General features: G+C 49.8%; 1 protein-coding gene across 1 annotated transcript; it reads left to right on the top strand.

Moving 5' to 3' along the window:
- On the top strand, positions 1–13,192 carry Prkrip1 (PRKR interacting protein 1). The gene is made up of 6 exons (XM_005080385.4): positions 1–177; positions 958–1,036; positions 3,211–3,311; positions 4,553–4,638; positions 6,328–6,395; positions 12,837–13,192. The coding sequence occupies exons 1-6, from the start codon at positions 52–54 to the stop codon at positions 12,932–12,934; spliced, it is 558 nt and encodes a 185-aa protein (XP_005080442.1). The 5' UTR covers positions 1–51; the 3' UTR covers positions 12,935–13,192.
- Positions 13,193–13,277: the final 85 nt, after the last annotated feature.

Raw genomic sequence — 13,277 nt, 5'->3', positions numbered from 1 at the left:
CTTCTGTCGTCATCAGGACGGGCGGCCGCCGGAGGAAGTCAGAAAGCTGCTATGGCGAGTCCTGTTGCCGCCTCTGTGAGGCCGCCCAGGCCCAAGAAGGAGCCGCAGACGCTCGTCATCCCCAAGAATGCAGCCGAGGAGCAGAAGCTCAAGCTGGAGCGGCTCATGAAGAACCCGGTGAGGCCCCTCCGGACTCGGGAACGCCTGGGGCGGAGAAGGCCGCCCTTGCCCCGCAGCGCCGCTGCGGGAAGGATGCTGGTCCAGCCCCTGCTGCTTCTTAGTTTTCTCTCTGCGGCGCTGAATCGGCTCTGCGGTGTAGGCAGCCCTCAAACTTTGGGTCCTCCCGCCTTAGGTCCCCAACTAGCCCCACACCGCTATTCTAGGTTGTATCACAGCCCTTGCTGGTTTTAATTCTAATAAGCATAAGAGCGGTCGAAGCTGGGCGTGATGGTGCACACCTGTATAATCCCAGCACTCTGGTGGCTGACACGGAAGAGTGTGCAAATTCCAGGCAAGCCTGGTCTGCGTACTGAGTTTCAGGCCAGCGACACGGTGAGACCTATCTCAAAAACCAACAAAAAAACAATCTATGCCTTAGGGAATTGCTCAGCTCCTCTGAAGGGCGCCCATTATTAAAGAGGCGTTGGCCAACAAATTTGGAGCACATCACTCTTTAACTCCCAATCCGGCTTCGTATAAACACCTGAGAAAGTCTCATATCTTTGCCAAGAAGAGGTTGGCTCTCCCCTCAGTGACTTAGATTCCAGACTTGTGTACGGTGGGAAAGTGGTAGCCCGTGTTAGACCCCGTGGCTTACAGGATGAAGCAAGCACAGGGTGGAGGATGAACATTCAGTCAGCCGGTTGGAGGAGCCTGCTCATTTGTGTTTGGTCGCAAGAGCCATATTGTCCTCAGCAGGTGTGCGCTTACAAGTGCTTTTCTGTTTAACTGTTGCAGGACAAAGCAGTTCCAATTCCAGACAAGATGAGCGAATGGGCTCCTCGGCCTCCTCCAGAATTTGTCCGAGATGTCATGGGTACTGTCTTCTGTCTTTTTTTTTTTTTTTTGGTTTTACGAGACAGTGTTTCTCTGTATTGTTTTGGAGGCTGTCAGTCCAGCCTGGCCTCGAACTCACAGAGATCCGCCTGCCTCTGCCTCCTGAGTGCTGGGATTAAAGGCATGCACCACCACTGCCCGGTACGACCATACTTTTTAAGGGGAAATATGAAACACTATTGTTGATACTTGTCAACTAAATTTTTGATAGGAAAAATTTTGTCTTTACAGTGGAGGAGTGCTGTGTTTGTGGTTTGGCACTAGGTAATGGTTGCCCAGTTATTCTTAGGTAGTTTTGTTTCTTTCATTTTATTCAGAGGCCTTAAAAGGTTGGTATAGACTGCAGAGGTCCACCTGATCAGACAAGCTAGTCAGGGAAGGTCTCCCAGGCTTCCTTTAGCTAAAGGTATTGATTTATTTTCTGAGATAGAGGCTTACTATGTAGCCCAGGCTATACTTGAACTCATAGTGCTTAAGCTAGGGAAGAAAGAGTTTACTCGGCTTGCACTTTCCACATTGCTGCCCATCACCGAAGGAGGTCAGGACAGGAACTCAAGCAGGGCTGGAACCTGGAGACAGGAGCTGATGCAGAGGCCAGGGAGGGAGCTGCTCACTGGCTTGAAGATTATGGTTTGCCCACCCTGCTTTTTTATAGAACCCAAGACTTCCATCCCAGAGTTGGCACCACCCACAAAGGGCTGGGCCCTCCATCAATCACTAATTTTTTTAAAGATTTATTTATTCATTATGTATTCAGTGTTCTGCCTGCAGGCCAGGAGAGGGCGCCAGATCTCATTACAGATGGTTGTGAACCAACTCTCCAGTCCCCTTCAATCACTAATTAAGAAAATGCCCCACAGCCAGTTTTTTTGTTTTTGTTTTTGTTTTGTTGTTTTGTTTTTTGTTTTTTTGAGACAGGGTTTCTTTGTGGCTTTGGAGACCACAGCCAGATCTTATGGAGGCATTTTCTCAAGTGAGGCTCCCTCCTCTCAGATGACTCCAGCTCGTGTTGGGCTGATGTAAAACTCGCCAGCACAATGATCAACCCTCTTCTGGCGTCTCCCGGCACACACATGCACCCACAGACACCTACATTACACATAAACAAAAGGACTTCGTGGAGCCAGGTGGAGAAGAGGCTTGGCTTCTTCTCAGCTTTGTCCCTGACTTGCGAGTGCTCCCTCCCTCCCTATGCCTCAGTTTACCTCAAGGCTGACCAGACATGGTCAGTCAGTTCTCCGCCTGAGTCTGATATTCAAGTGGCAGCTTACCCAGACAGACAAGATGCGGCTCCCCTTCCCTCATTGACTTATTTGTCTTCCTTTGTCCCTCGTGCTATGTTTAGGATAAACTGTTTCTATGTGGTCATTTATGTTTTGGGGTTTTTTTTTTTTTTCTTTTTGTTTTTCGAGACAGGGTTTCTCTGTAGCTTTGGAAGCTGTCCTGGAACTCACTTTGTAGACCAGGCTGGCCTCGAACTCACAGAGATCTGCCTGCCTCTGCCTCCCGAGTGCTGGGATTAAAGGCGTGCGCCACCAACGCCCGGCCATTTATGTTTTTGTAACCCACTTCCTTTCACTTGCAGTATCAGACATATTTTTTTCAACTGTGAGGAATCTGGCCTGTCACTTGTGAAACTGTGGAGGAAGCTGAGTCTTCTCTAGAGGGCTGGTTGTTAGACCACAGTCTGATCCTCCTCTTGCTGTCACATGGGAATGTGGTTTTGTTTTGAGCCGAGGGTTTGCTGTGTAGACTAAGTTGGTCCTGAACTCTCAGTCCTCCTGCCTCAGCGCACTGGGATTATGGCTTGTAGTACTACTGCTTGGTTGGAGTGGGATTTCCTGCGACTTCACAGTCAGTATTCATACAAGGCATTTGCTAGTACTACAGCGTGCTGCGTGCTGTCCTTGCTGAGTTACAAGTAGAAAGACCCAGTGCACACAGTACCTTGAGCTTGAGTTCTTGTGTCTAGTCTCAGGGGTTAATGCCGCTTCTGGTGGTAAATGGATCCCTTCTCTCCTTTTCTCCCTCCCCATTTTGTAGTCCTGGAGATTAAATCGGGACCTGCGCCTGCCAGGCAGATGCTCTGCTAGTGTTCTATCATTAGGCCTGACAGCCGAGTTTCATCTAGAATTCTGGACTGTTCTGCTCTAGGTTCCAGTGCGGGAGCCGGCAGTGGAGAGTTCCACGTGTATAGGCACCTCCGGCGGAGAGAGTACCAGCGGCAGGACTACATGGATGCCATGGCTGAGAAGGTTCGTGAGCCGTAGAACCCTGTACTCGGTCAGACTTGGCGATTCGAGCTGTTCACACTAGAAGAGGCTGTGTAGGAGTCTTCCATGTATATGAAAGGGCACCACAGAGTCCCTCCTCCCTTCCCCAGGCCATTTGTCATGGGATGGGACAGCGAGTGGGGGCTTCTACACCACTGGGGTTGCTCCTCTCTTCTCTCTGTTGGGCTGTCTCATGCAGTTCGCTGTGGTTGGTGTGGATAGTAGTGTGTGTTCAGTGCCTGGTTCTCGGGGATTTTAGTTTTCTTGGTACTTATATTTCCTCATGAATTTTAATAAGAGTTTAAGAATTGCTTTAGCTCGAGGCCAGCCTGGTCTACAGTGCAAGTTCCAGGACAGTCTCCAAAACAATACAGAGAAACCTTGTCTCAGAAAAAAAAAAAAAAGAATTGCTTTAGGCCTTTAATCCCAGCACTTAGGAGGCAGAGTCACGTGGAACCCCCTGTCTTTATTGTACTGCTGTAGAGTTAACCCTTAATAACTCTGCCTAGCACGATAGGACTTGCTGCTGGGCTCGGTCCTCTACTCTCCCTTCTGCTGAGCGCAAGTGCAGGCCATCGGAGCTACCCTTTCCTCAAAGAGTCTCCTGACTCATTCTCGTTCATTCATAGTCTCCCTCTCCCTCTCTCTCTCCCCCCCCCTCTCTGTCTCCCTCTCTCCGTCTCCCTCCCCTCCTCCCCTTCCCTCTCCCTGCCCTGTCTCCTCCTTTCCCCTCTGTACTTCTCCCTTCCCCCTCCAGCCCATTCATGGTGTGCACCCACACCCGTTCCCTCCCTAATTTCTCTTGCAGGGTTTATCTTACACACGTGGTGTCGCTGTAAACACTGTTATTTTGCCATCAGAGAGTTGTGTATTGGGTGCCTGTCCCTCCTGGGAGATCTTTTGTTTTTTTTTTTTTTTTTTTTTTTTTTTTGGTTTTTTCGAGACAGGGTTTCTCTGCATTGTTTTGGAGGCTGTCCTGGAACTCGCTCGGTAGACCAGGGTGGCCTTGAACTCACAGAGATCCGCCTGCCTCTGCCTCCTGAGTGCTGGGATTAAAGGCGTGTGCCACCAACGCCCGGCTCCTGGGAGATCTTTTAAGGTGGACTTGGCCCCGGAGACTGGGTGCTGCCTGTGGCACTCTTCATGGTGTGCTTGTGGGGCTTAAACTCTAAGTCTGTGCAGTCCAAGGTAGGTCTGGGTGATGATTTGTTTTGTTTTTTCAGCAAAAACTGGATGCAGAGTTTCAGAAGAGACTGGAAAAGAATAAAATTGTGGCAGAGGAGCAGACCGCAAAGCGCCGGAAAAAGCGGTAAGAGCTTCTGTGCTCTGTGGCCTGCAGCCTGCAGGTGGGGAAGGGCATGGTGGGTAGTGAGCCAAGTCCTTCTGGGCCAGAGTTCATAGCAGCCGGTGCTAGTGTGACAGCGTGTCCCAGTCACTAGGTAGGCCAAGGCACAAGAATTGTTTGAGCCAAGAGCTCAAGACCAGCCTGAGCCAAATGGCAAGACCCCATTGAAAGCAGGACTGGTGACGGCTCAGCAGGCCGAGACGCTCGCAGCCTGACATCCAACCCTAGAGCCTGCATGGAGGCTCTCAAAAGTTGTCCTCGCGCTGGGCGTTGGTGGCGCACGCCTCTAATCCCTGCACTTCAGCTCCAGAGGCAGGCAGATCTCTGTGAGTTCAAGACCAGACTGGTTCTCAGAGCAAGTTCCAGGACAGCCAAGACAGAGAAGTTGGGGGCACTAAAAATTTAAAAAGTTGTCTTCTGACCTCCATACATGTGCCAGTCACACACACATCATGCATAACACTCCACAGACATAGCTGGGTGTGGTGGCCTCCATGGACACTGAACTGAAGTGTACATACCCACACTCATATACACACAATAAAATGAATCTTTAAAAAAATAAACCCTCGCCAGGCAGTGTTGATGCACGCCTTTAATCCCAGTGCTCAGAAGGCAGAGATGGGTGGATCTCTGAGTTCGAAGCCAGCCTGGTCTACAGAGTGGCTAGGGATATACAGAGAAATCCTATCTCCAGAAACCAAAGAAAAGAAAAAGAAAAAAAAAGAAACCCTCAGTTGGGTGGTGGTGGCGCACGCGTTTAATCCCAGCACTTGGGAGGCAGAGGCAGGCGGATCTGTGACTTTGAGGCCAGCCTGGTCTACAGAACAAGTTCCAGAACAGCCTCCAAAACAATACACAGAAACCCTGTCTCAAAAAATCAAAAGAAAAAAGAAAAAAAAGAAACCCTCAAAACGTAAGAAAAAGTTCACTTGTGTACTCTGCGGGGGTCTGGGTAGGAGTGTCCTAAGATGAGCAGCACTGAGGAACGATTTCCTGCATTACCTTGAAGCCCCACATCCCTCACAGCCCTTCATCCTGTTTCAGATCAAAGGGCAAGCTGAACTTCGACTCTGTGGGATTCCATGTCTCCCATCATTTCCGCATTTTGTTTTTGTTTGCTTTCTGAGATAGTCTTGCTGTGTAGCTTAGGCTGGCCTTCAACACTCTTCCCTATGCCTCAGTTTCCTTTCTGCAATAGAACATTGTATTTTTGAGACTCTTGTAACCAAACTTTGCATGTGACCTTTTTTTGGAGACAGGGTTTTGCTATGCATCCCAGGCTGGCCTTGAACTCTTGATTTTTCTGCTTAGCCCCACCAAATTCTGGGAATACAGATATAAGCCACCACTCTCAGCCTACTCCTCAGAGGAGTTTGATCCTGACTTACTTAAGTGAAAGTGGTTGATAGTGACAGACCAGCAGAATCGCTTTTTAAGTGTGTGTGGGTCTGTGCGTGTGAACACGAGTGCTCATGGGGCGGGAAGAGAGTTGCAGGCGGTTATGAGTTGCCTGACTCAGATGCTGGGAGCTAAACTCAAGTCCTGTAAGTGCTGAGCTGTCTCTCCAGCCCACCCGGTTACAAAGGCAGCACAAATCAGTGTTATTCCAAAACACCCACTAGGTTAACCACTATGTATGTTTCCGTGTAGCCAGAAGTTAAAAGAGAAGAAGTTACTGGCAAAGAAGATGAAGCGTGAACAGAAGAAACAGAAGGAAGGTGAGTGGTGACCACATTTCTCAGTGCCAGTCGCCATTGCTGAGGTGACAGTGGCAGCTAGCCTGTGGTAGCAAAGACTCATTGTTAACTGTGTATGTCATGTCAGAAAGCCACATGACTGAGCCAGGCATGGCGACACACACCTTTAACCCAGCACTGGGGAGGCGGAGGCAGAGGCGGGTCTCTGTGAGTTTGAGACCAGCCTGGTCTACATAGTGAGACCCTGTCTCAAAAAAAAAAAAAAAAAGGCAGCATGACCGGCTTGAGCAGAAAGGAGAAGGGCTCCTGGTTACCCGTGTCATCCCCTCTGTGCCTGTCCTCACACTGCCTGTGGTCTTCAAGTGCCCAACTGCCCTCCAGTTGTTCCCCACCGAGCCTCCTTTTCTTTCCCAGGAGGAAGGATTGAAGTAGTGTCTCAGCATTGAAGCCTTTTGCTTTGTGGTTATGTATGCAAACATATATTCACGTGTGTTTGTACATGTGTGCCCGTGGAAGCCAGAAGCCAGTGTCAGGTTCCTGTTGGATCGCTCTCCACCTGATTTGTTGTGGCAGTCTCACTAAAGCTTGCTGACAAGCCTCAGGGACCCTCCTTTCTCTCTCTCCAGAGCTGCCATGCCTACTCTTTCCATTGGCGCCAGGGTCCAGACTCGGGTCCTCATGCTCTTAAGGCAAGCACTTGTACTGAATGCCCCATCTTCTGACCCTCTTGTTTGTTAGCTTTGAGACAGGGTCCAGGTGGCAGCCTGGCTCATCTCACGGGACCCGACACTCCTGGCTCCACCCCCTAGGTGCAGGGTTGGTTCTCCCCTCTACTGTTGAGTTCGGGGATCAGACTGAGGTCGTCCAGCAGGACAGCAACTGAGCCAGCTCTGTCAGTTGTGGTTTTGGTTTTGTTTGACTATTTGTTGTTGGTTTTGCTTGAGGTGAGTCTCGTAGCTCACGCTGGCCTCGCACTTTGCCCCTCCTCACCTCTGCCTCCCAAGCTCTGATTACAGAGCTGCTCTGTTACGTGCAGTGTGTGTGTTTTAATTCTCTGTGTCCCTTCAAGCTGCTGTTGTAGGGATTCCTGTACAGGCTGCTTTCATGGTCTGCTTTATACCTAGCACCTTACATGAGAAGTGGGAGCATCCCAGCCTAGATGCCCCTTGACTCTTGCTAATCCTCTGTTCATTTGGATAGTTCCTAGCCATGCCCCCTTAGGCTGTCCTCTCTGACGTCTCCTGTGGCTGAGCCATCTTGTGAGCTTGTTTCGGTGACAGTGATAAGGAAGTTCTAAGCGCTTCCGTGAGGTTCCGATTCATGCTTTCCATCTCTTTGCTGCACCTTTACCCTCCCATTCGTTTTAATGTTTTTTTATTTTTGTTTTCTTACTTTGAGACGAGGTCTCTCTATGTAGCCCTGGCTTTCCTGGAACTCACAGACCGGGCTGGCTTTGAGCTCACAGAGATCCACTGAGTGCTAGGGTTAAAGGAGTGTGCCAGCCCGACCATCCATGGTTAAAGGAGTGTGCCAGCCCGACCATCCATGGTTGCCTTCCATTTCTTTCAAGACTGGGCCACTCCTACATCCCGGAAAAAGTTCCAGGTGCTGTCTTAGTTTGCTTCCTGTAGCTGTGATAAAACACCATGGTCAAAAGCAGCTTGGTTTATTTCATTTACAGTCAGTTGTACTCCATCACGAAGGGAACCAGAATTGGAACTAAGCAGGAGCTGATGCAGAGGTCATGGAGGAGTGTATCTTACTGACTTGCTGTCTGTGGCTTGCTCAGCCTGCTTTCTTATACATCAGGACCACCTGCCCAGGATGACACTGGTCTGTCTGGGCTTTGGTCCCTAGTTTGCGAAGGTCTTGTCTTTTGTTGTTTTCTTACACCAGTTGAGCTTTTTGGCTCTTCAGAAGCCAAGTCATTTTCTAGTGTATCCTGGGCTTTTCGATTGGCAACTCTCAAGGCTTTGGTCTTGTTTCTTTTTCTAGTAGGTCATTAAGTTGGCTGTGTTCAGCGAATAGGTTCTGGCCCTCCTTGTGGTTTGTGATTCTGCCTCCAAGACACTGTGCTCTCCAGGTATGACTCAAGAGTGCCACCCAGTGGCCAATCTAGGTTAGGTTTTTTGTTTTTTGTTTTTTGTTTTTTTAGTTCAGTAGCTAGTATAAAGGACCTCATGTTAAAACTGCTGTCGTGGTAGAGCATGCATACTAAGGTCTATCCTTTCAGTAGAACTGTGAAGTGCCAGGGAAATATAAGATTGGCTGTTGTAGTTGTGGTGGTGGTGGTGATGATGATATTTTGTTGCTGCTGCTGCTGTATGTGTGTGCTAGTCAGGGTCTTGCTCTGAACCTAGTGGGCCTGAACTGTATAGCACGTGGCTACTTTGTTTTTATTTATTCTGGCGTGTGTGCATGTGTGTGTGTGCATGTATGTGCACATGTGTACATGCGTGTGCAGGTGTGTGTGTGTGTGTGTGTGCAGGTGTATACGTGTGTGTGCACGTATATTCACAGGCTCCACACGGTGGTCAGAGGACAGCTTTCAAAAGGCTGGACATGGTTGTGATGGGAGTAGACAGTATTAAGCAATTACTTAGGCAAGACATGGTGTACTTACCACTAATCTCAGCACTCAGGAGGCAAAGGGAAACCCACCTCTGTGAGCTCAAGGCCAGCCTGGTCTACATAGTAAGTTTCAGGTCAGCCAGAGGTACACAGTGAGACCTTACCTCAAGAAGAAAAAAGAGTAAATACATAAAACTTGGGCTGGCCATGATGTCACATGCCTTTATTCCTAGCACCTGAAGAACAGGGGTGGAGGGGGGGGGGGCCAACAAATCTCTGGGCAGCTAGAGCTACCTAGAAGACGTTGTCAGGAAAAAAAAGCCACGCTTGGGCTGAGGATGTGCTCCGTTGGTTAGTGCTTACCTGGCCTCCATTCCTGCACTGCACAAAACCAGGCTTGGCTATGGGCATCCAATCCCGCCCTCGCCATGTGGAAGCTGGAGGCTCAGACATTCAAGGTCATTCAGGGCTGCGCTGAATAAAGTCTGTCACTGGTGCAGTGTGTTGGATCGCCTGTGCATATCCGAGCTGGCTGTATGCGCTGTGTGTTGACCAGAGCAGAAATGAGTCTGGGGGTCTTCAGCAGTGACTTACATGCCTTTCTCCCTGCCGTTTCCCATTATTTCCTTGTTTTCCGTCTTGTGAAGAGAAGCGTTTCTGGTTGCTTGGGCGAAATGAATAGAATTCAATGTAGTGTTTCAGGGTTGCCACAAGGTGGCCCCAGTGCACCATGAGGCTCCTACGGGGTTGGCCCTATTCCGGACAGTCTTTGGTTCTAAGGCCACGTTCTGTGCTGTGTAGTAACTCAGTCACCCCTGCAGCGTGGGGCTTGTGTCTGAGTGACAGCACTGGGTTGGCCATGAGCCATTTTGGATCCTTCTGAGTCCCTGCGCTCCCAGTGGTGCCCTCATGACGGTTTCCCTTCTCTGACACATCATAGTGGACACAGCTAGAGCTCGTTCCCAGCCTCAGTTCTGCCTACAGCTCGGGCAGGGTTCTTCTCCTTGTGGGATCAGCCACTGTCTAGTCATCAGAAGCAGCTGCTTCCTCTTGTGTCTCCTGGCACTGCTAGATGTCCCTAATCAGAAGGGCACAGAGTTAATTCCTTTTGAGTTAGAGATAGTCATGGAGGCGCTCGGTCCAGATGGCACCTCGTGTCTGCTCTGGACCAATGTTCAGAGCCACAGACTTCAGTGTAGTGGACTGGGGGCTGCCCTGCCTTTGTGTTCTTTGACCATGAAGCCGCTGGACTCCCTGCTCGGGAACCTTTAGGGTACAGTGACGAGGACAAAGTGGAAAATAATAGTGACTGTAATCCTTACTAAAAATAATAGCATACATGCTTGTTCTTGCTTTCAGTTTTTTATGCTGTGCCTTATCCATGTTAGCAGTGGGAATTCTGTATCATAGGCAGTTTCCCATGACCTAGCAATTCCTTAGTACTAGGGCTTGGGGTAGGTTTCTTTGTTGGCTTTTTTCTTTTTTTCTTTATCCTGTCTAATTCATTTGGGGAAAAACAAAATTCAAAACCCCGTCATCTTCAGTTGCACCCAGTGATATAGGCGGTGACTCACACCTTTAGTCCCAGCACATGCAGAGGCAGGTGGATCTCTGTGAGTTCGAGACCAGCCTGGTCTACAGAGAGAGTTCCAGGACAGCCTCCAAAACAATACAGAGAAACCCGGTCTTGAAAAACAAACAAAAAGCAATGGAAGGATATAATTAAAAAGGAAATAAGTCAGGCCAAGTTTGGTGCTGGAATTCCAGCACTCAGGAAGTTTGAGGAGAGTGTAGATATTAAAAGATCCTGTCTCCAATAAACAAATCCCAAACGTCAAAATGCCCTCCTCCACTCTGTCTTTGTGTTATGTGGGAGGATTTTCAGGCGGGGTGGTCTGTGGCCATCTGAGTGAAGGTGGAGCACATAGGCTCCTACATCTGAATGCATCATCATTCGTCAGTTGGGACTATGTAAAGGGTTAGGGCGAGTACCCACAAAAGGACAGACTCCAAATCACAGAGAAACCCTGTCTCGAAACACCCCCCCAAAAAAGCTGGGCAGTGGTGGCGCACACCTTTGATTCCAGCACTCGGGAGGCAGAGGCAGGCGGATCTCTGTGAGTTCGAGGCCAGCCTGGACTACCAAGCGAGTTCCAGGACAGCCTCCAAAGCCACAGAGAAACCCTGTCTCGAAAAACCAAAAACCAAAAAAAAAAAAGATCATGGGGTGGGGGTGGAAGGAGTCGTTCATCTTTTCTGGTGGGGAAAGTGGTGGTAGGCAGTTTTGTTCTGCAAACGTCCTGAGCTGTGTGCCCATCACTGGTGGCTGTGACATTGCTAGGTGATGTCATCTGGTGGGCCCACCATCATACAGTGTAGTCTGTGCAGCCTGTGGAGCGGGTGTCCTGAGCAGTGACTGGACACGCCCACCTGTCCACCGTACGTTAATCCCGAGTGTTGACGCCTCCAGCTTTCGCGCATCATCAGTGGGTCACTCTAGCTCTGTCCACCTTACTGCCCGGCGTCCATCACGCTGTTCACTCCCAGCACGTGTTATACTGGTGAGTTTCTGCTCCCCTGTGGGAAGCAGCATTTACACCATGGCACAGAGGCTCTTTGCCTGTAGCTGTAGGCCCCTGGTTTCCAACACCGCCTGTCAGCACCACCCCCCCTTCCCAGAGACGCATGTGCAGGTCAGTTGGACTCTGCATTCCATCCTAATCCCTGGCCAAAGTGACTTTAAAGATGTACTTTTTAAAATTTATGTATGTCTGCACTTACGCATATCTAAGTATATGTAGACCCTGAGAAGGCCAGGGGAGGGCATCAGATCCAGTGGATTTGTTATTTTCTTTGTAAGATTTTTGAGTTTTATGTGTAAGTGTCTTGCCTGTGTGTATATATGTGCATCGCAGAGGTCCAAAGAGTGTGTCAGGTCCCCTGGAACTAGAGTTCCAGGTGGTTGTGACCCACCATGTGGTGCTGGGAGCCCGACCTGGTTCTCTGCAGCAGCATCCAGTGCTCTAACTCACCGTCTCCAGCCTCGTTCCAGCCTCACTTTGTCCAGTGTACAGCACTGTGAGTCCACGGGGGATATACGAAGTGTTCCGCTGCCCTGAAAAGTCCCTGCTGCGTCAGCTGGGCCCCTGTGCTGAGGACCTCCCCCGCCTCTTTCCAGCCAGCTCCCGCCCACTCCCCTGCTCTCAGGACAGGAGGAGGGGCTGGGGACAAGTTGTCTCTGTGCTGTTTTCTGGGCCAGCTTAGCTGTACCACGGCGCTAGCAGCAGTATTAGGATATGCTAGAAACTTAAGAGCTGCCCGTAGAGTAAGGGAAGAGGGTCCCTGGGCTGTGCTTGGGGAAAGCCAGGTCCTGAGTTTCCTCTTGCCACCCACATCAAGAACCTGAGGCTCAGGCAGGGAGTTGCAGCCCAGTGGAAGCTGTGGAGCGCCTGGGCATCTTTCATGGTGCCCATGTAAGTGGTGATGTGGACCATATACTCAGCAGGCCTGGCTCGTGGTATTGGGTTCTGATGTATATAGCCAGATCTTTTTGGTGAGGCTGAGATGCCCCTCTCAGAGCAATGCAGATTGCTTTTGTGGGATTGGGCGCTGGTGGTCACAATGGCTACCTCTGGCTCCCAACTGTTTCTGCCTAGGAATAAGAATACCCTTGGCTTTCTTCCTCTTTTTGAGACAGGGTTTGCTGCCCAGGCTAACCTCAAACTCACTATGTAGCTGAGGATACCCTTGAACTTGTTATCATCTGCCTCCCTTTCTAAAGTCCTGGGATTTTAAGTACAGTTTCTATACCTAGACTCTCTTCCTTATTTAAACCCCCTTGTCTCTCTATCAAATCTATCTGATTATTATTTGAATATTTTGTGGTTACAGAACCAAATCAGAGCCAAGAACAGCATGCCAGCAGTTCTGAGGAGACATCTGGGACAGAGGAGGAGGAAGAGGAGTCCAGTGTCATCCTGGGGCGATGAGGACGTGAGCCCAGCTCATTTTTTGACCAACCTGAGGCCCAGCTGCCAGACTGACTCCTGTATCCCTGCTTGCCTAGGGAACAGAGGGACCGTCCCCTAGACATTTGCAGATTGCCAACTGTGTCCTGCCTTACTGCTCTTGCCAAAGGGGAATGCCTCACCCTCCCCCAGTGCCTGTTCCCTTTTGCTTGAACAGTGATGACCTCTGGGCTAGTTTCTGTGATGGGAGTATTTATCTAGTAAAGAGCAGAAAACCTATAGGTTTTGTCCACACATGCGAGATGTTAATTACCAAAGCCTCAGAAAACCCATGAGGTGACGTAGAGACTGGGTCTTGAGATTT

The sequence above is a fragment of the Mesocricetus auratus genome, unplaced genomic scaffold (assembly GCF_017639785.1).
Source record: "Mesocricetus auratus isolate SY011 unplaced genomic scaffold, BCM_Maur_2.0 Super-Scaffold_100025, whole genome shotgun sequence".
Taxonomy (NCBI): Eukaryota; Metazoa; Chordata; class Mammalia; order Rodentia; family Cricetidae; genus Mesocricetus; species Mesocricetus auratus.
Note: the sequence above shows the minus strand (reverse complement) of the source record. Positions and strands in the feature narration are given on the sequence as shown.

What these genes read in the sequence shown, in the direction of transcription:
- Prkrip1 (XM_005080385.4), top strand. Translation starts at nt 52, where the DNA reads ATGGCGAGTCCTGTTGCCGCCTCTGTGAGGCCGCCCAGGCCCAAGAAG. An exon ending in AGCGGCTCATGAAGAACCCG is followed by an intron (nt 178 to 957) that starts GTGAGGCCCCTC and finishes TAACTGTTGCAG; the next exon opens with GACAAAGCAGTTCCAATTCC. An exon ending in ACAGAAGAAACAGAAGGAAG is followed by an intron (nt 6,396 to 12,836) that starts GTGAGTGGTGAC and finishes TTGTGGTTACAG; the next exon opens with AACCAAATCAGAGCCAAGAA.